General features: G+C 55.1%; 12 protein-coding genes across 12 annotated transcripts; 9 read left to right on the top strand and 3 right to left on the bottom strand.

Moving 5' to 3' along the window:
• Nucleotides 1-619: 619 nt before the first annotated feature.
• F5144DRAFT_481479 (cytochrome P450) lies at nucleotides 620-2,106 on the top strand (the record flags this gene model as incomplete). The annotated part of the gene is made up of 2 exons (XM_066785284.1): nucleotides 620-966; nucleotides 1,035-2,106. 2 exons carry the CDS (start codon nucleotides 620-622, stop codon nucleotides 2,104-2,106), a joined length of 1,419 nt encoding a protein of 472 aa, XP_066647723.1.
• A 238-nt stretch (nucleotides 2,107-2,344) lies between these two features.
• On the top strand, nucleotides 2,345-3,547 carry F5144DRAFT_5633 (uncharacterized protein). Its single transcript, XM_066788366.1, has 3 exons — nucleotides 2,345-2,419; nucleotides 2,593-2,751; nucleotides 2,814-3,547. The coding sequence occupies exon 3, from the start codon at nucleotides 2,818-2,820 to the stop codon at nucleotides 3,283-3,285; it is 468 nt and encodes a 155-aa protein (XP_066647722.1). The 5' UTR covers nucleotides 2,345-2,419; nucleotides 2,593-2,751; nucleotides 2,814-2,817; the 3' UTR covers nucleotides 3,286-3,547.
• A 398-nt stretch (nucleotides 3,548-3,945) lies between these two features.
• Nucleotides 3,946-6,334, top strand: F5144DRAFT_607599 (uncharacterized protein; the record flags this gene model as incomplete). The annotated part of the gene is made up of 4 exons (XM_066791561.1): nucleotides 3,946-4,563; nucleotides 4,624-5,289; nucleotides 5,453-6,222; nucleotides 6,318-6,334. Exons 1-4 carry the CDS (start codon nucleotides 4,040-4,042, stop codon nucleotides 6,332-6,334), a joined length of 1,977 nt encoding a protein of 658 aa, XP_066647721.1. The 5' UTR covers nucleotides 3,946-4,039.
• Nucleotides 6,335-7,068: 734 nt separating this feature from the next.
• Nucleotides 7,069-7,873, top strand: F5144DRAFT_478403 (uncharacterized protein; the record flags this gene model as incomplete). Its single annotated transcript, XM_066785102.1, has 5 exons — nucleotides 7,069-7,152; nucleotides 7,207-7,264; nucleotides 7,326-7,504; nucleotides 7,571-7,673; nucleotides 7,734-7,873. The coding sequence occupies 5 exons, from the start codon at nucleotides 7,069-7,071 to the stop codon at nucleotides 7,871-7,873; spliced, it is 564 nt and encodes a 187-aa protein (XP_066647720.1).
• A 627-nt stretch (nucleotides 7,874-8,500) lies between these two features.
• On the top strand, nucleotides 8,501-9,862 carry F5144DRAFT_634862 (uncharacterized protein; the record flags this gene model as incomplete). The annotated part of the gene is made up of 3 exons (XM_066792599.1): nucleotides 8,501-8,763; nucleotides 8,850-9,031; nucleotides 9,087-9,862. The coding sequence occupies 3 exons, from the start codon at nucleotides 8,501-8,503 to the stop codon at nucleotides 9,533-9,535; spliced, it is 894 nt and encodes a 297-aa protein (XP_066647719.1). The 3' UTR covers nucleotides 9,536-9,862.
• A 193-nt stretch (nucleotides 9,863-10,055) lies between these two features.
• On the top strand, nucleotides 10,056-13,236 carry F5144DRAFT_478269 (major facilitator superfamily domain-containing protein; the record flags this gene model as incomplete). Its single annotated transcript, XM_066785093.1, has 6 exons — nucleotides 10,056-10,156; nucleotides 10,242-10,599; nucleotides 11,576-11,850; nucleotides 11,943-12,761; nucleotides 12,848-12,920; nucleotides 12,994-13,236. 6 exons carry the CDS (start codon nucleotides 10,056-10,058, stop codon nucleotides 13,234-13,236), a joined length of 1,869 nt encoding a protein of 622 aa, XP_066647718.1.
• An 856-nt stretch (nucleotides 13,237-14,092) lies between these two features.
• F5144DRAFT_634848 (pectate lyase) lies at nucleotides 14,093-15,305 on the top strand. The gene is made up of 2 exons (XM_066792598.1): nucleotides 14,093-14,721; nucleotides 14,779-15,305. The coding sequence occupies exons 1-2, from the start codon at nucleotides 14,402-14,404 to the stop codon at nucleotides 15,203-15,205; spliced, it is 747 nt and encodes a 248-aa protein (XP_066647717.1). The 5' UTR covers nucleotides 14,093-14,401; the 3' UTR covers nucleotides 15,206-15,305.
• A 683-nt stretch (nucleotides 15,306-15,988) lies between these two features.
• Nucleotides 15,989-16,878, top strand: F5144DRAFT_552971 (uncharacterized protein). Its single transcript, XM_066787777.1, has 2 exons — nucleotides 15,989-16,322; nucleotides 16,402-16,878. Exons 1-2 carry the CDS (start codon nucleotides 16,173-16,175, stop codon nucleotides 16,651-16,653), a joined length of 402 nt encoding a protein of 133 aa, XP_066647716.1. The 5' UTR covers nucleotides 15,989-16,172; the 3' UTR covers nucleotides 16,654-16,878.
• Nucleotides 16,879-16,922: 44 nt separating this feature from the next.
• F5144DRAFT_624630 (uncharacterized protein) lies at nucleotides 16,923-18,741 on the bottom strand (the record flags this gene model as incomplete). The annotated part of the gene is made up of 5 exons (XM_066792207.1): nucleotides 18,583-18,741; nucleotides 17,738-18,501; nucleotides 17,555-17,686; nucleotides 17,396-17,490; nucleotides 16,923-17,271 (listed from the first exon to the last, which is right to left on the bottom strand). Exons 1-5 carry the CDS (start codon nucleotides 18,626-18,628, stop codon nucleotides 16,923-16,925), a joined length of 1,386 nt encoding a protein of 461 aa, XP_066647715.1. The 5' UTR covers nucleotides 18,629-18,741.
• Nucleotides 18,742-19,127: 386 nt separating this feature from the next.
• Nucleotides 19,128-20,304, top strand: F5144DRAFT_607593 (uncharacterized protein; the record flags this gene model as incomplete). Its single annotated transcript, XM_066791560.1, has 2 exons — nucleotides 19,128-19,760; nucleotides 19,862-20,304. The coding sequence occupies 2 exons, from the start codon at nucleotides 19,128-19,130 to the stop codon at nucleotides 20,228-20,230; spliced, it is 1,002 nt and encodes a 333-aa protein (XP_066647714.1). The 3' UTR covers nucleotides 20,231-20,304.
• A 194-nt stretch (nucleotides 20,305-20,498) lies between these two features.
• F5144DRAFT_479293 (putative CmcJ-like methyltransferase) lies at nucleotides 20,499-21,675 on the bottom strand (the record flags this gene model as incomplete). Its single annotated transcript, XM_066785153.1, has 4 exons — nucleotides 20,499-20,584; nucleotides 20,763-21,021; nucleotides 21,077-21,253; nucleotides 21,340-21,675. 4 exons carry the CDS (start codon nucleotides 21,673-21,675, stop codon nucleotides 20,499-20,501), a joined length of 858 nt encoding a protein of 285 aa, XP_066647713.1.
• Nucleotides 21,676-21,763: 88 nt separating this feature from the next.
• On the bottom strand, nucleotides 21,764-23,193 carry F5144DRAFT_479266 (uncharacterized protein; the record flags this gene model as incomplete). Its single annotated transcript, XM_066785150.1, has 2 exons — nucleotides 21,764-22,289; nucleotides 22,370-23,193. The coding sequence occupies 2 exons, from the start codon at nucleotides 23,191-23,193 to the stop codon at nucleotides 21,764-21,766; spliced, it is 1,350 nt and encodes a 449-aa protein (XP_066647712.1).
• Between the last annotated feature and the right edge of the window lie 1,132 nt (nucleotides 23,194-24,325).

Raw genomic sequence — 24,325 nt, 5'->3', positions numbered from 1 at the left:
CAAGTGGGATGACGGACCCCTTACCTTGGTACGATAGATCCCGAGACTGCATTCCAACTTGTAAATGATACCTATGCTATATATATCATACCTAAGACTTATGGCTACTATTACAGAGGAAGCGAACATATGTATATCGACGCCCCTTGGCCGGGTGGGCACATAACGAATCCCTGGGATTTGATAAATGGGATCCTGAAGGAGCGGACCATACAGAGCTCGACGAGACAGACCTACCAATTACATCCCCGCACACTCCCAGCCACAGCGGCAGAATTGATCACCCCCAGGGTGGCAATCCTAAACTGCTGCACAGCCACTGGAAAGATGGTCGCTATAACCTTAGTGGTGCTGCAAGGTTCTGTCCCCTCTTTGATTCCGCAACATTGAATTACCTTCCAGCCAAATACTTTTGCCGGTTTGACGGCTGTCGACCAGCATGGAAATCATGTCCTTGTCAATGTGGTGCGTTCTTTTTCTGTCGGGCTGTGTCGTATTATACCGACGACAGTTCCAGCGGAAGAGGGCGCACAATTTACCCCCTGGACCCAAACCGCTCCCGCTTCTTGGAAACATTCGAGACTTCCCCCCCAAAGGCACGTTGGAATACCAACATTGGATGGCGCACAAGGACCTTTACGGCGACATCAGCTCTGTCACGGTTATGGGCATGACTCTCGTATTGATACACAACAAGGAGATGGCCCATGAGCTCCTGGAGAAGATGGCAAGCAAGACTTCTGGACGGCCGACCATGGTCATGGCGAATAAGCTGTGTGGCTACGAGTCCATCGTTGTTTGTCAAGGTTACACGCCTACGTTTCGCCGCTATCGAAAATACCTGCACCAAGAGCTCGGCACAACCGTGTCCGCAGCCCGGTTCCGCGATACCCAAGAGGTCGAAGTAGGGCGTCAGCTTGTGCGGACGCTGAAGGAACCCGGAAAATGGCTGGGCCATTGTAAAACGTAAGATCCGCCAATTCCTGGTAGGCTTCAAACTTGGATGACTGACGAGGATAAGCACCTACTTCCAGTGCCGCCGCCGCCACAGTTTTGAAGATGGCCTATGGCTACACCATCGAGCCTCACCAGCCTGATAAGCTGGTCGACCTGGTCGAGAAAATGATGATCGAGTTCTCATTGGCCGCTGTGCCCATGGCTTGGGCTGTCGACATTATCCCCGCCCTCCAGTATCTTCCCGAAAGCTTCCCTGGAGCGAACTTCAAGAAGACGGCTGCTCAGTGGCGCAAGTCCATTGTGGCATCAGCGTATATTCCCTACCGCTTTGTCCAGGGCCAGATGGCCGCCTCAACCCACCGGCCTTCTTACGTATCGAAGCTCGTGGAACAGCTCAAGGAGGAACAGACTGCCAAGCTCGACGCCGAGGACGAGGAAGCCGTCATCTGGACGGCGGCAAGTCTGTACGGCGCTGCGGCGGATACCAGCACAGTCTCTCTGACCGTCTTCACTTTAGCGATGACCAAGTTCGAACATGTGCAGCGCAAGGCCCAGGAGGAACTTGACCGTGTCGTTGGCACGGATCGTCTGCCCACCTTTGAGGACCGTCCGAATCTGCCATACATCAACGCCTTGGTCAAGGAAGTCACCAGGTGGTGGCCTATCGCCCCCATGGGCTTCCCTCACACAGCTACGGAGGATATTGAGTTTAATGGTCTCCACATCCCCAAGGGTGCCTATCTTTTGCCCGCCGTCTGGTGGTTTTTACACGACCCGCAGGTGTACGCCAATCCGGAGTGCTTTGACCCCAATCGTTTCCTTTCGCCACGCGGAGAACCTGATCCAACGACCGAGTCTTTTGGCTTCGGCCGCAGAAAGTGCCCTGGCCGTTTCTTTGCTGATTCGGGACTGTACCTCAACATGGCCCAATCACTAGCTGTTTTCAGGTTCATGAAAGCTGTTGGGGGTGATGGGAAGGAAATTGATGTGGATGTGAAGGCGAAACCTGGCATCCTGGCCTATCCGGACGAGTTCGGCTTTCGCATCGAGCCGCGAAGCGAGAAGCACAGAGGGTTGATCATGGAGTTTGAGCAGCGCCATCCTTTTGAGCAGAGCGATGCTGAGCTTCTTGAGGCCCCAAATTGGTGATTGTTTACCTGTAGATACCTACTTAAGTTCTTAATGGAATGTAGGGGAGTCGATGAACATTTCAGCACCAGCTTAATGTTCTTGAGTCATGAAGAATTACATGTTGATAACGACGGCAATGCTAGGTACCTACTTATTCAATAGCACCGCTTCTGTCACGAAGCTACGTACCCATCAGTCGGGTATGTGGAAGATATTCATGGTATGTTAGGCCCTGGAACACTCTGTGGGCCCTTTGCACAAGCTCCCTTTTGAACTTTCAGATGACAATTTAACCCATCTAACTTTTAGACATGTCGAGACAATGCCTTAGGTTCGTGCCAAGTTTTCTGTGATTATCGCGAGCCATTTGGCCTTTCGTTTATGATCGCCGCAACTCCGCCCAATGGTTGATGGCCATGTGGTTCGCTCTGTGGCTTGCCCCTTAGTTTGTGGATGATGGGCACGCCGCTTGCATAGATTCACACTCATTAACATCTGCTTCAGATCGAACCTTGGACGAGGTGCAGAGTCATGGTGACATCATCGGCGATCTTAGGGCGAGGATATACTACAAATACGTCGATGTGTGAACGCACATAGTCCTGTATCTTTTTCTTTTCTCATCTTCCTTGCCTTCACTCTTATAACAGTCAACACAAAAACGTTAGTACTGCCTCCCTAAATATCATGCATCGACACTGATATCTGATTCGTTCTATTCGCAGCAACATGTCCGATCTTCCCATCACCCACGACCAAGCCGGCACCGAGGACGGTTTCGAATGGGAAGACGCCAAAAGCCAGAACGGGGTCGCTTTCCGCATTGGCAGACCCACCGCCTCACAGTCCCAAGCCAACCCTTCCGCCGCGGACTCAGCCAACCCGCAAGAAGACCCACTGCCCGTCGAGGCCCAAAGCGTCTCAGTTCCCGTTTATTGGCCAACCACCCCTCATCAGCAGTGGTCGGAGATTCAAGGCGATGTTCGTGTAGGTGGCCTCACGGACTATGCGCTCTGGCCCGGAGGCAGGCTGTGGTGGAAGTGGCGGCTCGAGGTTCAGAACGTCTCTACCAGGAAGTACTACTTCACTGACGAGGATGGTGACGTCTACTCACTCGAATGCATCAACTGGGGTATCCACAAGCTCGACTACAACTCCAGCAAGCCCAACATTGTCAAGGTGCACTGGGAATCTTGAGGTCTGGTGCCAACGAGGCGGGATAAGCAGGAGCGTTGTGGTTTTGTAACAGGGATGAAGTGGTTCGAGTACATCTGATCTTGGAGAGGAGGTTGGAAGAGAGAAAGAAGAAGTGGTTTAGGTTATCCCTAACTTATTGAGATAGCCTTCTCACGGAATAGAGGTCACAACAACCCAAAACAACCAAGCACGATAAGTGGTCGCTGCCCAAAAGGCACCTAAGCTCGTTGTTCAGCTTTTAGGGGCAGGGGTGCCTCACGGGGACAAGGGTTGGTCGAGGCCAAGCTCTTGCAAGCTCTCGCTTGCTTCATTGTCAACTGGTGATTGGATTCGAGCAACATCTACTTTGGGGATAGCGTCATGCATCTGCCGCTTGTTCCCTTGGCACTGTGCTAGGGCTGACGGTTCTCGGCCTCAAGAGATGACTAGGCCTGAAAAAAAGAGTTTGAGGGGATTAAGGTGGGCAGCCTGGGCAAGGAGACTGTCTCAGGACCGGGGTATGGCGTTGACGCTCTTCAGCTGGCGGGTGTTGGACGAATAGCACGCAATGAGGCGCGCCAAATATACACTCTGCATGTCCACGGCCCATGTTTCCTCGCTGCCGATGTGGTGATGGAGCGGGCCTGGGCTGCTTGGCCAGGAAGCTGTAAAATGAATGTACCTAACTTATAAAACGATCACAACCGCGCTTCCAAAGTCAAAAGTAGCAAGCCCTTTGCCCTCCTTTCTCGACAGTCAACCACTCCACGGTCATATGCCAGCCATGGCGTCCCACCCTTCACCACCAGCGTGGGCAGAGGCCTCCTCACATCTTCTTCCCGCACAAGGCGAACCCCATGCCTATCCATCACAATGGCAACAGAAAGTCCATTCCGACACCGATACAGATGTCCTCCGCCCTGACCACTATCCCTCCTCCGTCCCTGCCGGTCCACCTCACAAGTCGACGTTCCTTCAGAAGCTTTCTGCAACTTGGACTTTCGAACTTTTCGGGCTTCTGGTTTCAGCCGCCGGCTTAGCAGCGATGGTATACGTCCTGCAGTGGTATGACGGGCAGAGGATTCCTGACTGGGGGTCGTTATCCTTTAATACGCTAATCTCCATCCTCGCCGTGGTGGGGAAGATGGCTGCGCTCTACGGTGCGACCAGCGCCATTTCCCAGTTGAAATGGGTTTGGCTGGCCGGGCATGAAAAGAAGTTGATTGATTACAAAACGTTCGACAGTGGGAGCCGGGGGGTGAGCGGCGCCATGATGCTGGCTTGGGCCCTCAAGGGGCGGTATGTCAACCCCTTTTCTTCCCCTCGCGGCATATGCCCGACTGACTTCCATTGCAACAGGAGCGTTGCCGTTCTCGGAGCATTTGCCATCGTAATTGGTGCCGCTGCTGGCCCGTTTGCCCAGCAGATCGTCCATTTCTACGACGCCGAATACGTTGATGTGGCCCAGACTTCGTGGCTAGCCAAAGCAGATATTCTCGACTCGCTTGGCCCCAAATATGACTCCTCGACTTGGACTCTCGACCCCATATTCAAGGCCAACGCCATCACTGCCCTCTTCCTCCCTACTCAGGAAGTCCTCACCCAACCACGATTCAACTGTCCTACAGGTAACTGTACCTGGGCCCCGTTTTCAACCCTCGGTTTTTGTCCTACTTGCGTCGATGTTTCGAGCCAGCTACGCCAAACGTGCAAGACCGTGTTCGGTTACGACAACAGGACCACGGCGCAGACCTGCACTGTCGCCTTCCCGGGCAACAACGAACCCGTCAGCCTGTGGTACGTGGCTGACCCTGATTTCGACGGTGCATCCGAGTACATGGTCCTCAATTCGACGCGATCCGACAATGCCACCGCCCTCACCAACCTGAGCTGGCCACCAACAATCTATCAGTCCATCCGGGCCGCCGTACCCACTGATGAACTAGGCGGCACCCAGAATCCGTACCTGGAAGCCGATGGAACCCTGGTCAACAATGGAATCCACATCCTCAAAAACGATACCCGGTGCGTGAAACCCCAACTCTCTACTCCATTCCCAGATATCTGTGAAGCATCGTGCTGTCTCATGAGGCACCATCATGTGTTCCAAGACAGCGCCCTTGCTCCCGTATTCCTCCGCACAAGCCCCCATCCAGACACATACACTAACGTCCACACTCAAACCCAGCTTCATCGGCTCCGAATGCGCCATCCTCCCCTGCGTGCGGCGCATCCAAGCCTCCGTAACCCGCGGCGAGTATTCCGAAACCGTCCTCGACACCTATTCCACCCTCGACGAACCCTACAGCTACCCCAACCCCATCACCCTCACCCCCCCCTGGGACAACAACCAACCCGGCACCAACCCCCCCAAAACCTACACCATCCACCCCGAATGGCTCGAATCCCTCCTCATCACCCACCCCTCCCCCCTCGGCGGCCAACTCCTCGGCCGCGTGCACACCACCGACAGCAACATGGCGATCCGCGTCGTCGACCTCCCCCCACCGGGGGGCTCCTCCCGCGAGAACGACGCCCTGCAAGCGGTCTTCTACGCCAACTTCACCGGCACCACCTGCCCGACCCCCGACGACAACGTGGCGTGCGCGTTCCGCGCGCTGGGCGCCGCGCTGACCAAGTCGGTGCGGGATCTGGCGGTGGTCAGGAATGGGACGGGGGTGCCGTACGTGGCGGAGGGGCGGGTGAATGTGATGGGGACGTTTATCAGGGTGGAGTGGCCGTGGTTGGCGCTGCCGGTGGCGGTGTGGGGGTTGAGTTTGGTGACGGTGCTGGTGGCGATGTGGAAGTCGAGGGGCGTGCCGTTGTGGAGGGATTCGGCGCTGCCGTTGGTGTTGTTGTATGGGGAGAATGCAGAGAGGGCGGGGAGGGGGGTGCAGGAGGCTGCGTTGAGTGCGAGGGCGGAGACGGTGAAGGTGCATTTGGTAGGGGATGAGGGGAGTGGGTTGAGGATTTTGACGAAGGGTGGGTGATGTTGGTTGACTTCAAGTTTTCTCTTTCCTTTTCCTGAAACAAAACTTACGGTATCAATTTAGCGGTCATGGGCAGATAATAGTTCATATAAAACAGAAAATAATGTATAAATGAGAGGAAGCTACAACCTGAACACCTCCGAATCCTGTGACCAAAGGCCGTTCGCAGGACACAAGTTCTTGAAAGAGTCTCGGGGTTAGTTAGTATTAACCGAGGTGTGTTGTGAAACCAAAGGGTACACCCATAGGTACAAAACGACATTGTCCTCACAGAAGTTGCGTAGCTAACACAGGGACCATTTCCCACATGAGGAGCTCTCGTGTTTCATAGTATCTCCGTGGTTAAAGTTACCAGGTGCTATCTAAACTCCGTCGACTCCATCTGGCTCGGTGGTGTGCCCCAACGGAGCATGCCGCCCCGCTCTGCCCTTGTCCGTCGTGGGAACTCCGCTGATCTACAAACTAATGCATTTGCTATCGGCCCCCTTAATTGGAGGGAAGTTCAAGCTGAGCAGGCCGTAAGAAAGAAATAGGGGTGTCCAGGACGAAACACTCGGCACCCAGGGACGCATGGATTTATTTCTCTGCCTACGATTGGTGGATAATTCGTTTATAAGACAGCGAAAGTAGTCGCGTGGTCAAGGCTACGAGTCGAAGCAGCTAAAATGTATGCGAAATTGATGGCGAGTTTTGAGCGTGGAGAATCCGCAGCATGAAGACCTCGTAAAGAATAAATCAACCATTATCCCTGCCACGCTTCACTTCTCGCCAGTAGACTTCTCATAGACAGTAAGCCAAACACCTCGCTACAGCCATGCTTCTCCAAGCCGCTGTCTTTTCCCTCGGCACAGTCGGCGCCCTTGCGCATGCTGTGGTCAAGACTCCCACCCCGAGGAAGGTTCGACATCAATTTGCCGAGGGAAGATCATAGGAAACTAACGCAAACGATTAGCCAGGAGCATTATCTGAGGAACTTTGTGGGGCTGCAGTATCGACAGTATTGAACAGAGGTATGGAATGCTCCCTCTTGTCGATGACATGTCTCTAAGCCTGACCCCTGTTTTGAACCAGACCTTGCCGGCCCCATCGAAAATGCTGTCAAGGTTGCCGACGCCGATTACAACTGCAACGCTTATGTCTGCCGAGGATACCAGTACGAGGACAACGAAGCGAGTCTCCACACGTATCAAGCTGGAGATGTGGTCGACTTCCATATCGATCTCGTTGCCGGTCATAGGCCGGGATACGCAGTACGTGGCCCCCTGCTCTCGTCCTTCTGACATTAAATTATCTCCCACAAAAGCTAACAGTAACAGAACGTGTCGGTGATCGACCCCGCCAACAACGTCGTTCTTGGCAGTCCGTTGAAAACATGGGAGGAGTGGCCGATTAACAGCACTAACCCAATCCAGGATGATGGTATGTTATCCTCTGATCTTGACCACCGAAGTAATTCTGAATTCTAATATGCTGTTGCAGTTGACTTCAACATAACCATTCCAGAAAGCCTAGCCTCTATCTGCACCGAGGGTGGGAAATGTGCTATTCAATGGTATTGGTACGCAATTGGTGGTCCTCAAACCTATGAGAGTTGCGTTGATTTTGTCATCGGTGCTTGAGGTACGATGGCCACGAATGTCAAAGGGGAAGAAGCTGGGGAGAGAGCCGTCAACGGTGGCTTTGTGACCAAGTTGGGGTGGTATCCTGTGAAGTACTTGGTTGGACCGTGGAGAGGGTCGTATCGTGTGCTTCGGCGGTGTCCGATATTCTGCGTTGTGGGCCCAAAGAGGAGATCCTGACGTGTTAGCTCCGATGTACAACGGATGTTACCGCTCGTTTGGTCGGCACACTCGTCAGTCCGCAAAGCTCTTATGACTTGAAATCGTCGAGGGCATTTCGTAAACACGATTACCATCTGAGAGGGAAAGGCGCTGTCCTGATCACCAGACTTTTGCAACGAGTGTCGATAGGCTTGATCGTTACTATGAAGGCAGCCTTGTACGGGAAACGGACGCTGAACATGTGGATGAGCTGGTACGGCGTCAGTACGTGCCAAGACCTTCGAGTCAGGACGTGTAAGCTTACGGTGGATATTAAGGGGCCTGGTCTAGTGTCTCCCCCTCTTTGTGAACCCCTCACGAAGTACCGTATATAGAACCATTGTGCCTCGTGGTTATTTTATCCTGCCCTAGTAACCCACCTCCTCTCCCGCGCTCGACATCCCAATCCCCCCCTCTCACACCAAGATGGCCCCTTTAGTTTGGCTCATCACGGGCTGCTCGTCCGGCTTTGGTGCCCAGTTTGTGCACTCGGCTCTCGCCCGCGGGGATAAGGTGATCGCGACGGGACGCAATGCCGCAACAAAGCTGAAGCAATTCGAAGGCACCGGCGCGGCCATCGTCGACTTGGATGTCAGCCTGCCCGAGGCTGATGTCAGGAAGATTATCGATGAGGCAGCCAAGATCTATGGCCGGATCGATGTGTTGGTGAACAATGCCGGCTATGGCCTGTTTGGAACTGTCGAGGAGACCAGGCAAGTAACCTCGCCTAATCCCGGGACGGTGAACACTGAGCAGGGGGGCTGACGCCGAATAGCAACGAGGACTATCAAGAGCTGTTCAACGTAAACTTCTTTGGCGCCCTCTCCGTTACTCGCGCGGTGCTTCCGTACATGCGCGCCCAGCAGTCCGGCACTATCGCCTTTGTCGGCTCGATGTACGCCTGGTGGGCGCCCACCATGGTGTCGGTGTACGGGGCGGCAAAGGGTGCCCTCAAAGGTGAGTACCCCACCGTCACGGTTGACTCCAGTGTGGTTCCTTACTCCCCGCACAGCCATCGTCGATGGTCTCGCCGCCGAGCTGGCCCCCTTCAACATCCGCACCATCGACTTCGAGCCGGGGTTTTTCCACACGCAGCTCACAGACCTGTCAAAGCTCCTCGAGAATGCCTCCACGGCACCACCGCTGGACGCTTATGCAGGCCATCGTGCGGCGATGGCCAGTGTGGCGGGGGCAATGGCCGGCAACGAGCGCGGCGACGCCAAGAAGGGCGTCGAGCTAATGGTGGACGTCATCCGTGGTGAAGGGCGTGCTAGCGGGAAACAGATACCGCCTAGGCTGCCGATTGGGGACGACGCTGTGAGAGTGGTTGAGGGGACGTGTCGTAATATGCTGAAGATCATCGAGGAGTGGAGAGGTGATGTGGTTGGGACAACTGACAGGGACGAGTTTAAGGGTGAGGTGCCGGGGATCGAAGCGATTCTGACGGTGCCGGATGTTTAGCTGTGATGGGCTGCCCTTTGGCGTAGGGAGACTTCATGCCGGCCTGACTGGGTTGAAGTAATACCATGTACTCAGTTTCGATCAATATGTTTGCATCTGGGATATAAAGTGAGGTGCCGATAACAACAACGGGCGATGCACTGGCATGATGCACGGGCATTATCACATTCAATGTTGACTCTTGAGTTTCCACGATTGTTAACTTCGACGACAGCGCCGACAAGTGATAGGTACGCCAATTGATGCCTCATTGCGCCGTCACGCTGCTGTGCCATGGTGCTGAAAATAGATGTCAGGCTGAAGACAACGGTTCCTTGGATCGAGGGATGCGACTTCTTGACATGGAACCAACTGCTGCCCAAGACGGGGCAAGTGGGCCATCAAGCGCCCCACGGCCTTGGCAGTTTGAGGATTTATCCTCCACGCTGCAACTTCTCTGGTTTCTTCACTCAAGTCTTCGATTCTTACTTGCTTTTTTCAACCACAAGAAACACCACCTCTACCACATCAACCACAAACCATGGCTGCGACTCAAAAAGATCAAGGGGAGTTGTCGAAAGCGGCTACTCTCGCCCATGTCCCGGGTGGTGACGAATATGAGAAGATGATTTCGGGCATGCTGTGAGTTGCAATGTTACCCCATCTGTATTCTCCGGGGAGAGATCTGCATCTTAGGTACATGGTAAGACTAACGGACGTACGATAGCTACGACTCCATGGAGAAGGGACTAGCAACCTCCCGCTTCGGTGCCCGGCGTCAGTGCCATGAATACAACAACCACTTCCCTTCGGACCCTGCTGCGACCTTCGAATCGCTCGCCGAAGAACGTTTGCGGATGCTCCGCCAGTTTGTGGGCCATGTTGGGGACGATACCTTCATCGAGCCGCCGTTCCGGGTCGACTACGGCTGCAACATCAGCCTGGGGAAACGGTTTTACGCCAACTTCGGCTTGATCATTCTGGACTGCGCCATCGTGACCATTGGTGAGCGCGTCATGTTTGGCCCCAACGTTTCGCTTCTGTCGGCGACCCATGAAACCGATGTGCAGAGTCGGCGCGACAACGTCGAGTACGCGAAGCCCATCGCCATCGGGGATGACTGCTGGATCGGCGGCCACGTTGTGGTCCTACCTGGTGTTACCATAGGCGAGGGGTGCACCATTGGCGCCGGTTCCGTCGTCACCAAGGACATACCGGCCTGGAGTGTCGCCATCGGGACGCCGGCCCGCGTTGTTAAGCAAGTCACACCGCTTGCGCCGGAATCTGCTCCATAGGTAAATAGGTAGCTACCTAGTGAGTTCGCCGGGCAAGAAATTGAAGCAACATATTATACGCTAGACGTATCACGCGTAGTCCCACACGCTGTGGATGCTTCCAATATGCCGAAGTAACTGATGAAGGCCACGTCCCTCGCCAATTTTGCTTTTTCCTGTGCACCCTGGGCTTAGTTAGCGGCCCTAGCCCAGACTGTTAAGTCCCCTCGTTGCTCCCTTACTACACGTGCCTTGCAGGGGACATATGATGCGTCGGTCAGTTATTTTGACAGTTGTCGGGTGGCAGTTACATGACAGGTCTCCAGGAACATGACTGCTTTCCGTTTTGGGGCCCTCCGACTGGGTAATCGATCTCCATCCTTGTTTTGGAGTCTCCGACAGGCTATGAGCGAGCCCGGCGTGTTTCCGTTTAGGACTCTCCGCCACACGGCCCCCACTCTAGAGTGGCATCCATTGTGGGCTCTCGTGGTGCTCTGACAGGGGCGCATTTGTGACCGACTTTCTGTCTCAGTATCTCCCACCGCTGGTCGGGAAGACCAACGGGAACAAGGATCCGGGGCTGCGGGCCGCAAAGCCATTTGATCGGGGATTCCTCGCTTGATCATCGGGTCTAGAATTCAATTCAGATTTCGTAAGAATAATAGCCATCTCCGCAGCTCTGGTATCCTCGAACGCCTCCATGAGTTCATCTCTTCTTGATGGCTAAGAACACATATATTCACGGGAATTTATCGATTCTTTTCGCCGACTTGCCGGCTTAGACTAGACCATGGCAACCCAGACCCAAACTATTGAGAGGCACGAGATCGAGCTCGTCCAATTACCAGACCGCCCGGCACGAACCAGTAGTGCCGTTGAAAGTACTGGATCAGTCGAAGATGCGCCCCCCAGCGAGCCCAAATTTGACCGTGCTACGCTTATCAAGTTGATGAGCGCCGGGTTTTGTTTCTTCGTGGCGGGTGTCAATGACGGAAGCACGGGGCCCCTAGTCCCCTACTTCATGCGCCAGTACGGCATCAACACGACTACCGTCTCCGCCATGTAAGTAACACTCACACATGACCATCTCAGGATCATATTCGGTCTTGGCAGAAACGGAGGAACCCTCTTCTAACCACCAAGCATTCCCTCAGCTTCGCCGCCAACTTCTTCGGCTGGTTCTTCACCGCCATCACCAACACCCACCTCTGCCAATACTTCGACTTCGGCGCGCTCCTCGCCCTCGGCGCCGCCTGCCAACTAATCGGCCACGCCCTCCGCATCTGGGACCCCCCCTTCGGCCTGCTCGTCTTCTCATTCTGGTTCATCACCGTCGGCCAGGCCTACCAGGACACGCACGCCAACACGTTTGTCTCGCGCGTCCCCGGCGCCCACCGCTGGCTGGGTTTCATCCACGCCATGTACATGGCCGGCTGCCTGGTCGGGCCCTTCGTCGCGACCGCTGTGGCCTCCGCGGGGACTGTCTCCCGTTGGTACCTGTTCTACACCTTCCCGCTCGCGCTGGGCATCGCCAATATTGCTATGGTTTTCGTGGCCTTCCGCGCCAACGTCGGTTGCGTAGCGCGTGTGGCGGCGTCGTCGTCGGATGATGCCGATGCAGATGCTGGCAGTGGGCAGGGGGGCCAGGAATCCCCGACGACGGCGGGCTCGAAGAATGTCACCGCTATGGACCTCATCAAGACTACGCTCACTACGCCGAGCGTGTGGATCTTGAGTCTGTTCTTTTTCTTTTTTCTTGGCGCGGCCGTCACGGTGGGCGGGTGGCTGGTCGAGTACTTGGTTGTTGTGCGAGGTGGTGAGCTGGCGCAGATGGGCTACGTGCCCGCGGGCTTTAACGGTGGCTGCTTTTTGGGAAGGCTGCTGCTGGCGGAGCCTACGCAGAGGTTTGGAGAGCGTAAAATGGTGTTTATTTACGCTGTGCTGTGCGTTGGGCTGCAGTTGTTGTTTTGGTTGTGAGTCCTCCCCTTTGCTTCTACAGATACCCCCCTATACGCACCCGTTCTGGTTTGAGGGCACCAGGCTTACCGTCCGTCCGCAGGGTTCCGAATATCATCGCCGCTTCCGTTGCAGTCAGCTTCCTAGGCTTCTTCTCCGGCCCTTTCTTTGCTACTGTAAGTGGATACAGTCTCCCTAACAACCCTGTTTCGTCGTTCCCCAGAGTTCTCATGCTGACAACCTTGCCAGGGCATATCCGTAGCCTCGAAGCTGTTCCCGCCCGCGATCCAATCCACGGCCCTACCGTTCGTATTCGTCATCGGGCAGGTGGGGGGCTCTGCCTTCCCCATCGTCACCGGCATCCTGGCCACCCATGTCGGCGTGGCTGTCCTGCAGCCGATCCTTGTCGGCCTGTATGTTGCTGCCGCTGTCACCTGGCTCCTGGTCCCTGCTCCGAAGTCAACGGCCAATACTGCGCTCCATCAGGAGTAAAGGGACCAGTTCGAATTTGGGGCGTAGATATTGTGGCCAGGAGGCTCCACTAGAGTGTTCAGGCTCATGAAGACGTGGTTCAGGGACGAGGAGGTACCGCTCTGGTACTTAGTCTGTATGTCCAGAGGCGTCATTAATGACGGGCGGCGGCCAAGTTGAAGGAGGATGAGGTTATGAATTGCTGTTCCGGCCGATCTCATGTTTGCAGCTGGTTAAGGTAGTTACGATGGGTATTGCCCATGGCGAGAATAGGTACCTGGGTACCTACATGTGATCAAGAAGTTGGGCTAGGGTTCCCGTCGAATGCAGCTAACGCCGACTTCTCTGGCGGTCATTCATATTGTCAACACTAGGACGTGTTTCTCCTGGCCCGAGCTGGTGTTATTCATTTGCGGCCCGGACAGGCTCCGTCTCCCTTTTTGTTCATTCAGACCCCCGGGGCCAAGAAATCCCACCAACAGAGTCCAGGAGCATTGCCAAGACGTTGCATCCCTCGGCTCTCGATGCAATCTCTCACCGGGCTCGGGCCCACTGCCCCGACGCATTTCCCAGGAGGCCGTTGTATGCATTCCCAGACTGGGCCCCGTTTCTGGCAACTCTACGAAGATCACCGGTGTATTCGTCGCCTGGAGCATGAAACGGTCGTCTTTTGTGGTGTCGTAGAGACGCAGGACCGGTGATCATCAAGGGCTTCGATCGTAGCTTCATGTGGAAAATCTCCCGCCAGGTTCCCGTTGATCTGCGATGATCCAGCCACGAGGCATTATTCGTGCAGAAACAACATTCCCACGACACGATCTCAAGACCACTTGAAGATATGCAGGGTTCTGCACTATGCGCTTTTCCCGGTGTGTCGGTACTGGCTCAGGGGGACCGTTGGGGATAGCAAATCCCGGATCATACCCCTGGCCACGAGACGATCAACTTCTGTGGATCTCTCAAGTTGAAACCGCCAGTGCGGCCGTCGTCCATTTCAGGGAAGGATGAACGGCAAAGCTGCCAGGTCAATACGGCGTTCGCAAGGCAATGACGCGGTTGCTGGTAGCTCTCAATACCTATAAAGGCATACCTAGATAGCACAACATCTTGGCTTAAAGATTGTTTTTGAAGACATCAGCAACATTGCGTTCAGCTTGTTTTCACTCTTGAACACATTTCAGTCACAATGCACACACCAGCTCTCGCCGTTCTTCTCTCCGCCGCCCTTGTGGCTGGCCAGACCAACACCGAACTCCAGACCCAGTTCCCGACGGCTGCCAGTTCAACTGCCTTGGCTGCAGTTCGCACCATTGCCGCAGGTGAGACCTTCGATGGCGAAATGGCCGAATGGGATCGCAGCCCGTCGACCTGCCAAGATCAGACCGAAACCGGTGACAAGGACGCCGTCTTCATCCTCGAGGAGGGCGCCACTCTAAGCAACGTCATTATCGGTCCCAACAACGGCGAGGGCATCCACTGCAAGGGCGCCTGCACGCTGAACAACATGTAAGTTCCCCCGTCCACCCATCCCACAGAAACCACCGGAACTAACAAGCCGCATAGCTGGTGGACTAAAGTCTGCGAAGACGCCGCGACCTTCCTCCAATCCTCCGGCACCTCGTACGTCAACGGCGGCGGCGCGCGCGGCGCCTCAGACAAGGTGCTCCAGCACAACGGCGGCGGCACGGTGGCGGTCAAGAACTTCTTCGCCAGCGACGTCGGCAAGGTGTACCGGTCGTGCGGCAACTGCGACGAGATGCACGAGCGCCACTCGACCTTCACCAACATCCGGGTTGAGGGCGCCAAGGTGGTGGCTGGCATCAACATCAACTTTGGCGATACCACGACCATCTCGGACTCGTGCCTGCTTGATGGTGCGGATTGTTGGTTGTATGAGGGTAATGATAGTGGGGATGAGCCCACCAAGGTGGGGAGTGGTCCGGATGGCGCTTCGTGCAAAGTCTCTGGGGTCAAGACTGAGGGTTGTTAGAGTTGCTACCCGTGGACTATGTCGTTGGTATGATATGTAAGAAAGTTTGGGGCGGCGGTTGCCATCTATAGCCGATTGCATGGTCGCCGTTTCAGGATAGAGTGATTTGCCTTCTGATGGTTTTACGTCTGGAATATATCACATAACCAGGAGAAATATCAATAACAGTGAGCAATGGCGCAATGCAGATGCCTGCAAGGCCTGCATATCTATCAGGAGCTGTTCACATCAGGAAGGGCGTGCCGGAAGCCCGGCTGGTACGAATAAATACTTGGTTCATAAAATCACTCGCAGTCAGAGAGGGAGTGGAAGGATTTGCCCGCGGGTGGTCGTATCGTTTCCAGTCGCAATATACCTACCTAACTATCCTGCCTGATGCAAAATATGGCATGACGACTAGAGTGGCTAATCTGTTGTTCCATCCGCCTTGAGGGCCAGCAGCGACCGGGGCGAAGTCCTTGAGGGTCGAAAGGAAGATGAGCCCCAGCTGACGAGAGTTGTGCTCTGCACCCCACTGCGCGTATGACGAGCTGTCAGTGGCCGTTGAGCCAGTCCTTCGATGACCCTCTGATCAATCCTACCGCCGTTGATCACCTTGTTATTTTCGTTCGCAACCTCGCCAACTTTATCATCAGCGCCCTTTTAGTTCCCTCCCCACAGGGCTGAAGAAGATGTGTGTGGTGGTATTTGAATGGGGCGCTGCCTGCTTGGCGGAATCATGGACCAGCTCGAAGGATTTGTTGCGATGAAGGCTCTGGCGAATAAGGGCTGGTTGCCCAGCACCAAGTTTGGTACTGCCCGCAGTCCTCATACTGGATGGACGTCAAGGATAAGACCAATGGCTGGGCCGTCATGCCCCCAGCTTGACCCTCTTCCTCATCGGTTTTGCCAATGATTCCAACCTTCAAAAGTCATTCCCTTTGCGAACCATCGACTGGGATCTACCTCTCTACCCAACCTAACAATCATGAGTACCTCAAACACACCCTCGCGGGAGGAGCAAATAGCGGCCGTGGCCGCGCGGGCCGAAGAAGTGCAGAAGCAGAACCCTTCGGCTGACCTCAAACTCGAACAGAAGTGGTGGGTGCCGAGCGTGGATTTCGGAATCTACTTGAAGGTACCTAAACACAGACCCTTTTGCATTCCTGACCTTGTGAGTTCTGCGTGGATTCAACGCTAATCAGGGGTTTATTTAGGATGCTCTTCCCCAAGATGTCAGCGCTCGATTCAACGAAATTGTTGGGAACCTCGTGCGGGATAAATTCTCATCGGAGGCCTTGGCTGAGGCGCACCAGCAGTCAAGGGAACTGTTACAGGCGGATTACCCCCAGGCACTGCAGAAGTCAGAAGAGATGATCTTTAACCACGGCGCACACTTTGCCGAAGCGCACCGGTATTTGATGGAAGCCGATGGCGCAAAGGGATCGGTCGAGAAGAAGGAGTTGTAGCGCGCTGTCAGGGGCTCGAGATGGTGAGTTAGGTACCGCCTACGTACCTAATTCACGGTTCAGTGCTTTGGCGACTCCTATGGAGGTACATCCCCGCTACCAATATGATAATCCGGTCAGGTAACTTGGGACTGAATCCCGCACCTCGCAATATTGACTGCTAGTTTACCCTGACATGCTTATAGGGCATGGCTAACACATCACCATGCAAAATCCATTCTCGGGTACATGTAGCTGCCCATAACATTCCCCCCAACCACCTCACCCTCTCAAATCACCCCCTCCCCACCCCCCACTCTCGCCTGCGCCCTCGCACACTCCCACACCACCCCACCCAACCCCTCCCCCGCCTCCTCAAACCACCTCCTCACCAGTTCCCCCCTCCCCGCCCCCTGCCCCCACACCCAACCGAGCACTTCGCCCGCCCTGACCGGCCCGTCGGGCGCGCAGCGGTCTTCCCACGCGCGGTGCCGCGCCGCCCACACTTCGGCGGTGGGCGCCTCCCAGACGTCCGGTGGGCAGGGCAGGGGCGAGTCGGGGAACAGGGCGCACAGGGCGCCGGGCAGGGATTGGCGGGCGTGCGTGACGTGGTCGAGGGCGTGGAGCGTGAGGAAGCATCTGGTGGGGTTGGGGGGTGGGTGTTAGTTGGGGGGTTTGTTGATGTTGTGGTGAGCGATTGGTGAAGGTGGTGTAAGTTGGGGGTTGAAGTGGAGGGATCCAGGTTGCCGTGCGGGCTACATACCTGCGTAGGGTCTCGTTCTGTATCCATGATTCCCAATCACTTGATGTGACGTTGGTGTGTGGTGGGATGCAATGCATGTTTTTACTGAGTACGTGCTGATGGCAAGACGGTCGTTACTTGGTGTTGTGTGTGGCATGAGAAAGAGTTCCGGGTCCATACCTGCATCAACCTCAGGGGAACTCTATCGATGCCTTCCGAGGCCGTAGGTCCTGACCGGTAAATGCACATCATTGCGTACAAAAGAACAGCCTGCATCATGGAGACATCGTCGGCTCGCGTTTGTGTTGTTATCTACCCCTGTTTGTTAATTTTACCATTGCAGTCAGTGGTCTCAACACTTACGTTCCGCTGGAGTGAAGCCAGCTGGGTGTTGATGGATCGCAAAAGCACAGCGTAGGATTGTGGTGTCGCCGTGGCGTAGAGATGCGCAACTGCCGTGGCTTCAACGAGAACTAAAGGACGGCGGTCGTGGCCCCAATTGTGATGGTGGATAAAACAGCCTGGGCGAAGCCCCTGAGCCACACCATCCACATAGGATTTGAGAACATGGTCGATGAGATCGAGACCCTGTTTGGCATTCGCCCACTTCTCGGCGCCATAAACGGGCCAGCATTGAAAATCATTATCGGCCGAGCTCTGTGTGACTCCTTGAGAGTTGTTTGCTACCAGGGTGCGTTCGGGTGTGACATTGGCGGCAGAACTCTCGACACAGCCCTGGCCTTGATCAGACGCGAAAAGACGCTCCTGCCAGTCCCACGTCGCATCCGAAACCCAGCCCGGGGCGGAGAATTGGTCTCGTGAATTAGTTAGATCAGGCCCTCGGTCGGTAGCCGACGTCCAGAATGTGTCCGGTGGAGTCAAAGATGGGGTCAAAGGGGTCTGCTCGACGAGGGTACTGAGTGACACCATTCGCGGATGGCTGGAGGATGAACCCGGATATGATCCGTCTTCCCGGTATGCGCATAATAAATGGTGAATAGCGCACCTAGAACAAGTCGGTAGCCCTTGGTCGCAACGCACCTTGGACCGCGAACACTCGGCGCAAGCCTTCTTGCGGCCCCTTGGCCGAGATCTGCATCGTAGCTGGTGACGCCCGAGTGCAAGCACTGTGAGGGTCAATTCGAGGGTTCAGACCACAGGACAAGCAACAAGGTCACACTAGAGGGTTGGTAATCGAGGGTCCGTACCGGAGGAGGAGGTCCGGCCGCAATTGCTGCAGGCTCGCGGGTCCATGGTTAGGTAGGTGACACAGAAATGGAGCTGAGATTTCGTAGGGGAAAGGAATGAGAGCGCTTGCGCTGTTGTTCGAGAGGAGGGCGCCAGTGCGGTTTGGACTGGTGGTTGAGCGAGCACGAGTTTCCATGTCGTGTCGGAATTCCGACACTCTTGACAAGGAGGATGCTTAGCGGGCCCACAAAACTGGGTACATCCTCTTCCTTTTGAAGTGACATCCTCACACCTCTGTCGGGACTCCAGCAGCTGGATCTCATGTTGGATCCTGGGTTCAGTGTCTAGGATGGGGGATTGTCGGTTGTGCGGGTTTTTTGCCATCCAGAAGAAAGAGCAAAGTCCTGTGGAGCAGGGGTAATGACGCTTGATTATGTTGATATAATGTCACCATGGAACGCGCTTGTGGTCCATGATTGCCAGACTGGACTCAGACGTTGTTGATGTGGGTTCGTTTTCTTCCCTTGTTGACCCAACCCATCCCCACCGAACCGGTTGCTACACCATGGCAGGCACTGTCATCATCACCGGCGCCAACGGGTCCCTCGGCCTCGGCTTCGTCCATGCCCTACTCACGTCCCATCCTGACTACACATTAATCGCAACAGTACGAAACCCATCCTCCGAACAAGACCCTCACACAGCCCAGCTCCGCAAACTGCTTTCTTCGCACCCCAAATCCCAAACCCACCTCGAGACGCTCGACCTCGGCCGCCTCGCAGATGTCCGAGCCTTCACAACCCGCGCCGCCCACCAAATCACCACCAACCAACTGCCCCCCATCTCCGCCATCGTCTGCAACGCCTTCACCTGGTCTCTCCACGGCCAAAAGACCACGGCCGACAATTACGAGGCCACCTTCCAAGTCTCGCACCTCTCGCACATGGTGCTGGTGCTGCGGCTGCTCGGCAGCATGGACACGGCGGGCAACGGGCGCATCGTGCTGCTCGGGTCCGAGGCGCACGATCCGCGGTCCAAGGCCCGCGCTGCCTTTCCGGACGACGGCGATATGGAGCACCTGGTGCATCCGCCGCCGGACGGGGTGGGGGAGGCGTATGACCGGGGCTTTCAGCGCTATGGCACGGCCAAGTTGGCGAATGTGGCGTTTATGCATGACTTGAATGCGCGGTTGTTGAGGGTGAGTGGGTGTTTCTATTGGTCTTGCGCTTGAATCCAGGTTCCGAGCGTGGGAGAGGGGGACGAGTGCGAGTGCTGATTGTGGTTGCCCTGGGTGAATAGGATACGAGATTGTCCCCGATCACGGTGACCGCCATGGATCCGGGAGGATTGGTAGCCTCGAGGGCACACTCTGAGCAGAACTCTAGCATGAGATGGGCCTTTGGGGTGATCAATGTCCTGATGCCTTTGGTCAGACACTTGACGACCGCGGTGCGGACGACCGCGGACGCGGGCCAAGATTTGGTGGCGCTGAGTGTTGGTTTGGAGTTTAAAGGGAAAAGAGGGTATTTTATCGCGCAAAGGCAAGCAGCATCGGCGGAAATTAGTCGCCACCCGGAGATTCAAAAGGAGTTGTGGGATGCGTGCTGGAAGTGGGCGGGCTTGGTGGGCGAGGAGACGGTTCTAGGAAATGATATTGTTGGGCGTTAGGGAACGAGGTGACGGTGCTTTCATATCCCTTGCCCCATGGGATCACTGTAAACATGTTGGAATGGAGAAAATGAGAGTCTCATTAGCACCTCATTCTTCGTGGATTACAAGTCGCCGGCAGTAAGTTAGCTACCACATATAGGAAGATCGAAGCTCAAAGATACCACCCACACTCAACACTAGACAGCTTTGTATTAAGGATCTCTCGCGTTTCATTATACCCTTCCCACCACTGCTTTCAATAGCAACAACCCTATGGCAAGATGAATCACCGAATTGCGACAAACCGTGCCTCACAGCTTTGTCGTGGTGGGCTGCAAGAGATGGGGTTAAAGAAGGCAGCATGGAACGACTCTTGTAACAGTAACCAGTTAGTTTTAACGTCTTGGGTATAGTTGGAACCTTGCTAAAGATGGTGCACAAGTGGCCTTGCTTGAGATAGGCCTGGGGAGAGTTTCGGGAGAGGGGCGGGGAACGGGGGGGAAATAAAACGCGCGTGAGCGAGAGAGAGTTAGAGAGAGGGCGAACGTACTTGCCCGCTGGCCCGTAGAGTCGGTATTCCGAAAGACCAGCATCTGATCCGGGCGTTGCCTTTCCACATAATACCACCGCTGATTGTCACTCGGAAACAACAGCTGGTTCTCTCCTATTCGATCCTCGAACAACCGATCAGAGGCAATGATGTCCTTTTCGGGATCGATACTCGTGTAATCACATACGGCCAGCGGCCAGTCATCATTCGGTCCGATCAGAGGCCTCCATACGCTAATATCAGGGCAACCGATGGGAAACTTGGTCAGCGTTTCAAATTGTTTTAGGGTCGGAGGGGGTAAGGAGTGGATGGACGGACTTGATCATGTCAAACTCCTTTCCTTGAAAGTAGGCCTCCTGTCCTGGAAACGAGCTGTTGAGTTGCAGCGTTGCTCCCCGGACCGAGTAATCGCCGTGTGGGAGGCAAGCCGGCTGTTCGTGCGTGATTAGGGCCAACTGCTCTGATGGGAATCTTTCGTCCCTTTTCCGGACCTTAGATACAGAGTTTTGCTCAGTATCGGAGCGCCACAGGGAATAATAAGAACGAGGAAAGTTTGTGACATAGTAAATTCTCATACGACAAATTCTAGTGGTTCCAATCTCTTGTACTCTGGAAATCGCCGAGTCAGGATGGCTTCGAGCTGATCTAAGAAAGCCCCTTCCACGGCGCTAGGGTTGGTAATAGCTTCTGCCACATCGAGCTGCGTCTCCTCCTCGAGGACACAGAACCCGTTACGGTCCAAGGTAAAGTCGTCCCATGGCTGAATAGGATGAATCGTCACTGGCCGCTTGGTGAGAATGTAGTTTGTCTTCTGCGCACCATCGCCCACAGCGATCTCGAACTCGGCCGCGTAAGGTTTCTCTCTTGTGTACAGGTCATCTCGAGCGAGGTAATCCAATGTTGTGTCGACCATGATTTGGGCCCGTGGGAGAGGAGGTGACTTCTCTACCTCGAGGGTTCTCTTAGTGCAGATACTAGCGGCGAGAGCAAGGTCCGAGATGTCAGTGCTCCAGTTGGATGATGGCAACGACGAGCTGGGCGACCCCCACAACCGCCTGCAACACCCCAAGCACTATGGAAATCCCGCCAACTATCAGGACTGCCCAGAATGTGTACCACTGTAGCGGATTTCTCCGGTCTCGCCACAGATCCCAAAGTTCGCTCGGTTGTTGACGCCGGGTGAAGTTCTGCAGCTTGGCCAGGCGCTGGCCGAGGTGAGGGAAGTCGTCCCGGGAGCTGTAAGAGCTCTGCTCTTGCAACGACCCTTTGAAGTTGCGGCAGGTTACCGGCCAGAGATCCGAAGGCAGGTCGCGGAGCTTGTGGTCGTACGGGTGGGCGCACAGGGGGTCAAGCAGCTCATCATATTCGTCTGCAACCCTCTTTCGTTCTAACCGGAGCGCGGCTTTGGCCAATTGCCGGGAGCCACGCCTCTGGCCAAAAATTAGTCGATAGGATAGGAGAACCTCAGCATGCAGGCTCGAGTGGTTATCATGCATTTTGTTGCTGCCGTACACCTCCCTTTCAACCCTGGTGGGGGTTCAAGTTGGTTAGCAACCGTAAAACAGAAACTCTGGGCAGAATGTGATTAGGTCGGCAAGGTCTCTTACCCCTCCAGTATCGGTGCTGGCCACTTCCCACCAGCTGCAACGGCACTCAAAGCACAGAAAGTGGGGAACTTGTAAACGGAAAGCCGCCTGTTAGTTGCATCGAAGTCCAGGTGACTCGTCAGATCGGTGACCCAATCCAGGTTGATCTTGGCAATGTCTCTGAGGGATGCGTAGTTCAAACAAGCAACCTCTAGTGCCTCTGAGGTGTCTCCTGTGGCTTCACCAATGGGGTGCCGCCAGCGGGATGTCGACATGGCGCGATGGAACTGGCCGAAGAGGGCGGGGATGGGCCTCTGGACAGATGATTCGATCCTCAACGTGTCTTGGTCGAGCACCTGCCGGTGTACCATCAGGCTGGGCTCCCCGCAAAATTCGGGCCAGTTTAGCTTCGGCTGGAGTGTCATCGTCGACCAGCAAATGACCGAGAAGACGAGGATAAAGAGGGGGGCATGGTCTTTCACCGGCACGGCATCAAGTGGGAGCGTGGATGCAGGCGGCCCGTTGAGTGTGCAAACCATTTTCCACACATCCTCGATGCTGCTCTTCTCGCTGCATGCGCTGATGGCAACATGCACATCTCGGAACAGCTGCCAACAACCCCGCGGCGAGTCGGGTGTTTCCTTGCCTAGAGTCCGCCAGATAGGGGCGTACTCGGCAGACAGCAGCGGGGAAAAGCAGGTTTCCAGATGGCGACAGAAAGACCGTGAGCCGGGATGCCATGTTAGGAGTTGCTTCTTAGGAAGTCGGAACAAGCATTCAAGGGTCGCCAGGTAGGTGCTGTCGGTTTGGTTCCCATTTTCGGCTTGGGCGGTCCCGGGTTGCATCTCCATGTCGCCAACCATGATGTTTGTCCTGGCTCTCATTGGTCTTATGTTCCGAGAGATGAATAGAGTGCAAATGGGCCGTCACCATTAATGCAAAGATATTAATGCTTACTCAATCCGAACACCGTGCAACAAGCAGGGCGACCACATCCATACCTTGCAATGCTTGCCGGGCGTCTTTTATTCTTTCCCAACAGCAACCCAGCCATGCCAGCCGACCTCCAAGGCTCCCTCGATTCCTTGTGTTCCAAGTTCCCGAGAGCCTTGTCGCCTGGGTCTTGCACACAAGGCCTGCGGCACGGACGTCCATTATTACCTCATGTTGTGCGACCAACCTTCAAACCAAACCCACTACCAATCAGTCAACTTCCCGCGTTCTCGTGACGCCGGAAAGTGCGACACTAAAGCCTGTGGCGGCGGCTGGGCTCAAATAGCGACATCGAACTTGCAGATAACGGATGCTGTGTAAGGTGGGGGTGAGGGCGTGAGGCACTGAGTTACGGGATGATTGAGTGTTCCCCCGACAAATAACGGAGGACAAGAATAATTTGTTGAAAGGGAGGAGAGGCGCCTTCCTGTCACTGCCTCCCCCCCTTTCCAAAACCTAATTTCCTCCCTACCAAATTTCTCAGTAAGAGGAAATCACAACAAATATCTCGCAGATTCAAGGTTCGTGTACCCATATGTTTCGATTCAATCATTCCGGGTGGGCGCTCAGAGCTGACACCCGAACTGCTAGACCCGAAGAAGCGCGAAGCAGCCAGAGAAACAACTATCGTCATGGAAAATCCTTCCAGCCACTTGAAGCAGCCGTGGAAGGCTTGGTACAAACCAGTGGATCTCAAAGAATCCCACCCACTTTCCAAGCCAAAGTCGCTATGCGGCAAGGCTGGGCAGGGAAGCATCCCGCAGAAGGCTCGCCAGGTTGACCTCTCGGCCGAGAAGGCCGTACCCAGCGCTTGAGATGGCTGGTGGTTTTACTCTCGGTGTGGTTGGAAGGTGCCCGCCAGAAGTTGAGAGCAGCGGTTCCCAAGATGTTTCCCGTCGGTTCAATTTGCACGTCATCAGTTTGTATCTGAACGAGACCATTCGGTGGAAACCTGAAATACCTAGCCATCATCTTTTAACTCAT

This window comes from Chaetomium tenue (assembly GCF_020726465.1).
Source record: "Chaetomium tenue strain MPI-SDFR-AT-0079 chromosome Unknown F5144scaffold_1, whole genome shotgun sequence".
NCBI classification, from domain to species: Eukaryota; Fungi; Ascomycota; class Sordariomycetes; order Sordariales; family Chaetomiaceae; genus Chaetomium; species Chaetomium tenue.
Note: the sequence above shows the minus strand (reverse complement) of the source record. Positions and strands in the feature narration are given on the sequence as shown.

Excerpts from the sequence above, each read along its gene's own strand:
- F5144DRAFT_5633 (XM_066788366.1), top strand. The coding sequence starts at position 2,818 with ATGTCCGATCTTCCCATCACCCACGACCAAGCCGGCACCGAGGACGGT.
- F5144DRAFT_634848 (XM_066792598.1), top strand. The coding sequence starts at position 14,402 with ATGCACACACCAGCTCTCGCCGTTCTTCTCTCCGCCGCCCTTGTGGCT. Across the intron at positions 14,722-14,778 it reads GCCTGCACGCTGAACAACAT|CTGGTGGACTAAAGTCTGCG; the intron begins GTAAGTTCCCCC and ends CAAGCCGCATAG.
- F5144DRAFT_552971 (XM_066787777.1), top strand. The coding sequence starts at position 16,173 with ATGAGTACCTCAAACACACCCTCGCGGGAGGAGCAAATAGCGGCCGTG. Across the intron at positions 16,323-16,401 it reads ATTTCGGAATCTACTTGAAG|GATGCTCTTCCCCAAGATGT; the intron begins GTACCTAAACAC and ends GGGTTTATTTAG.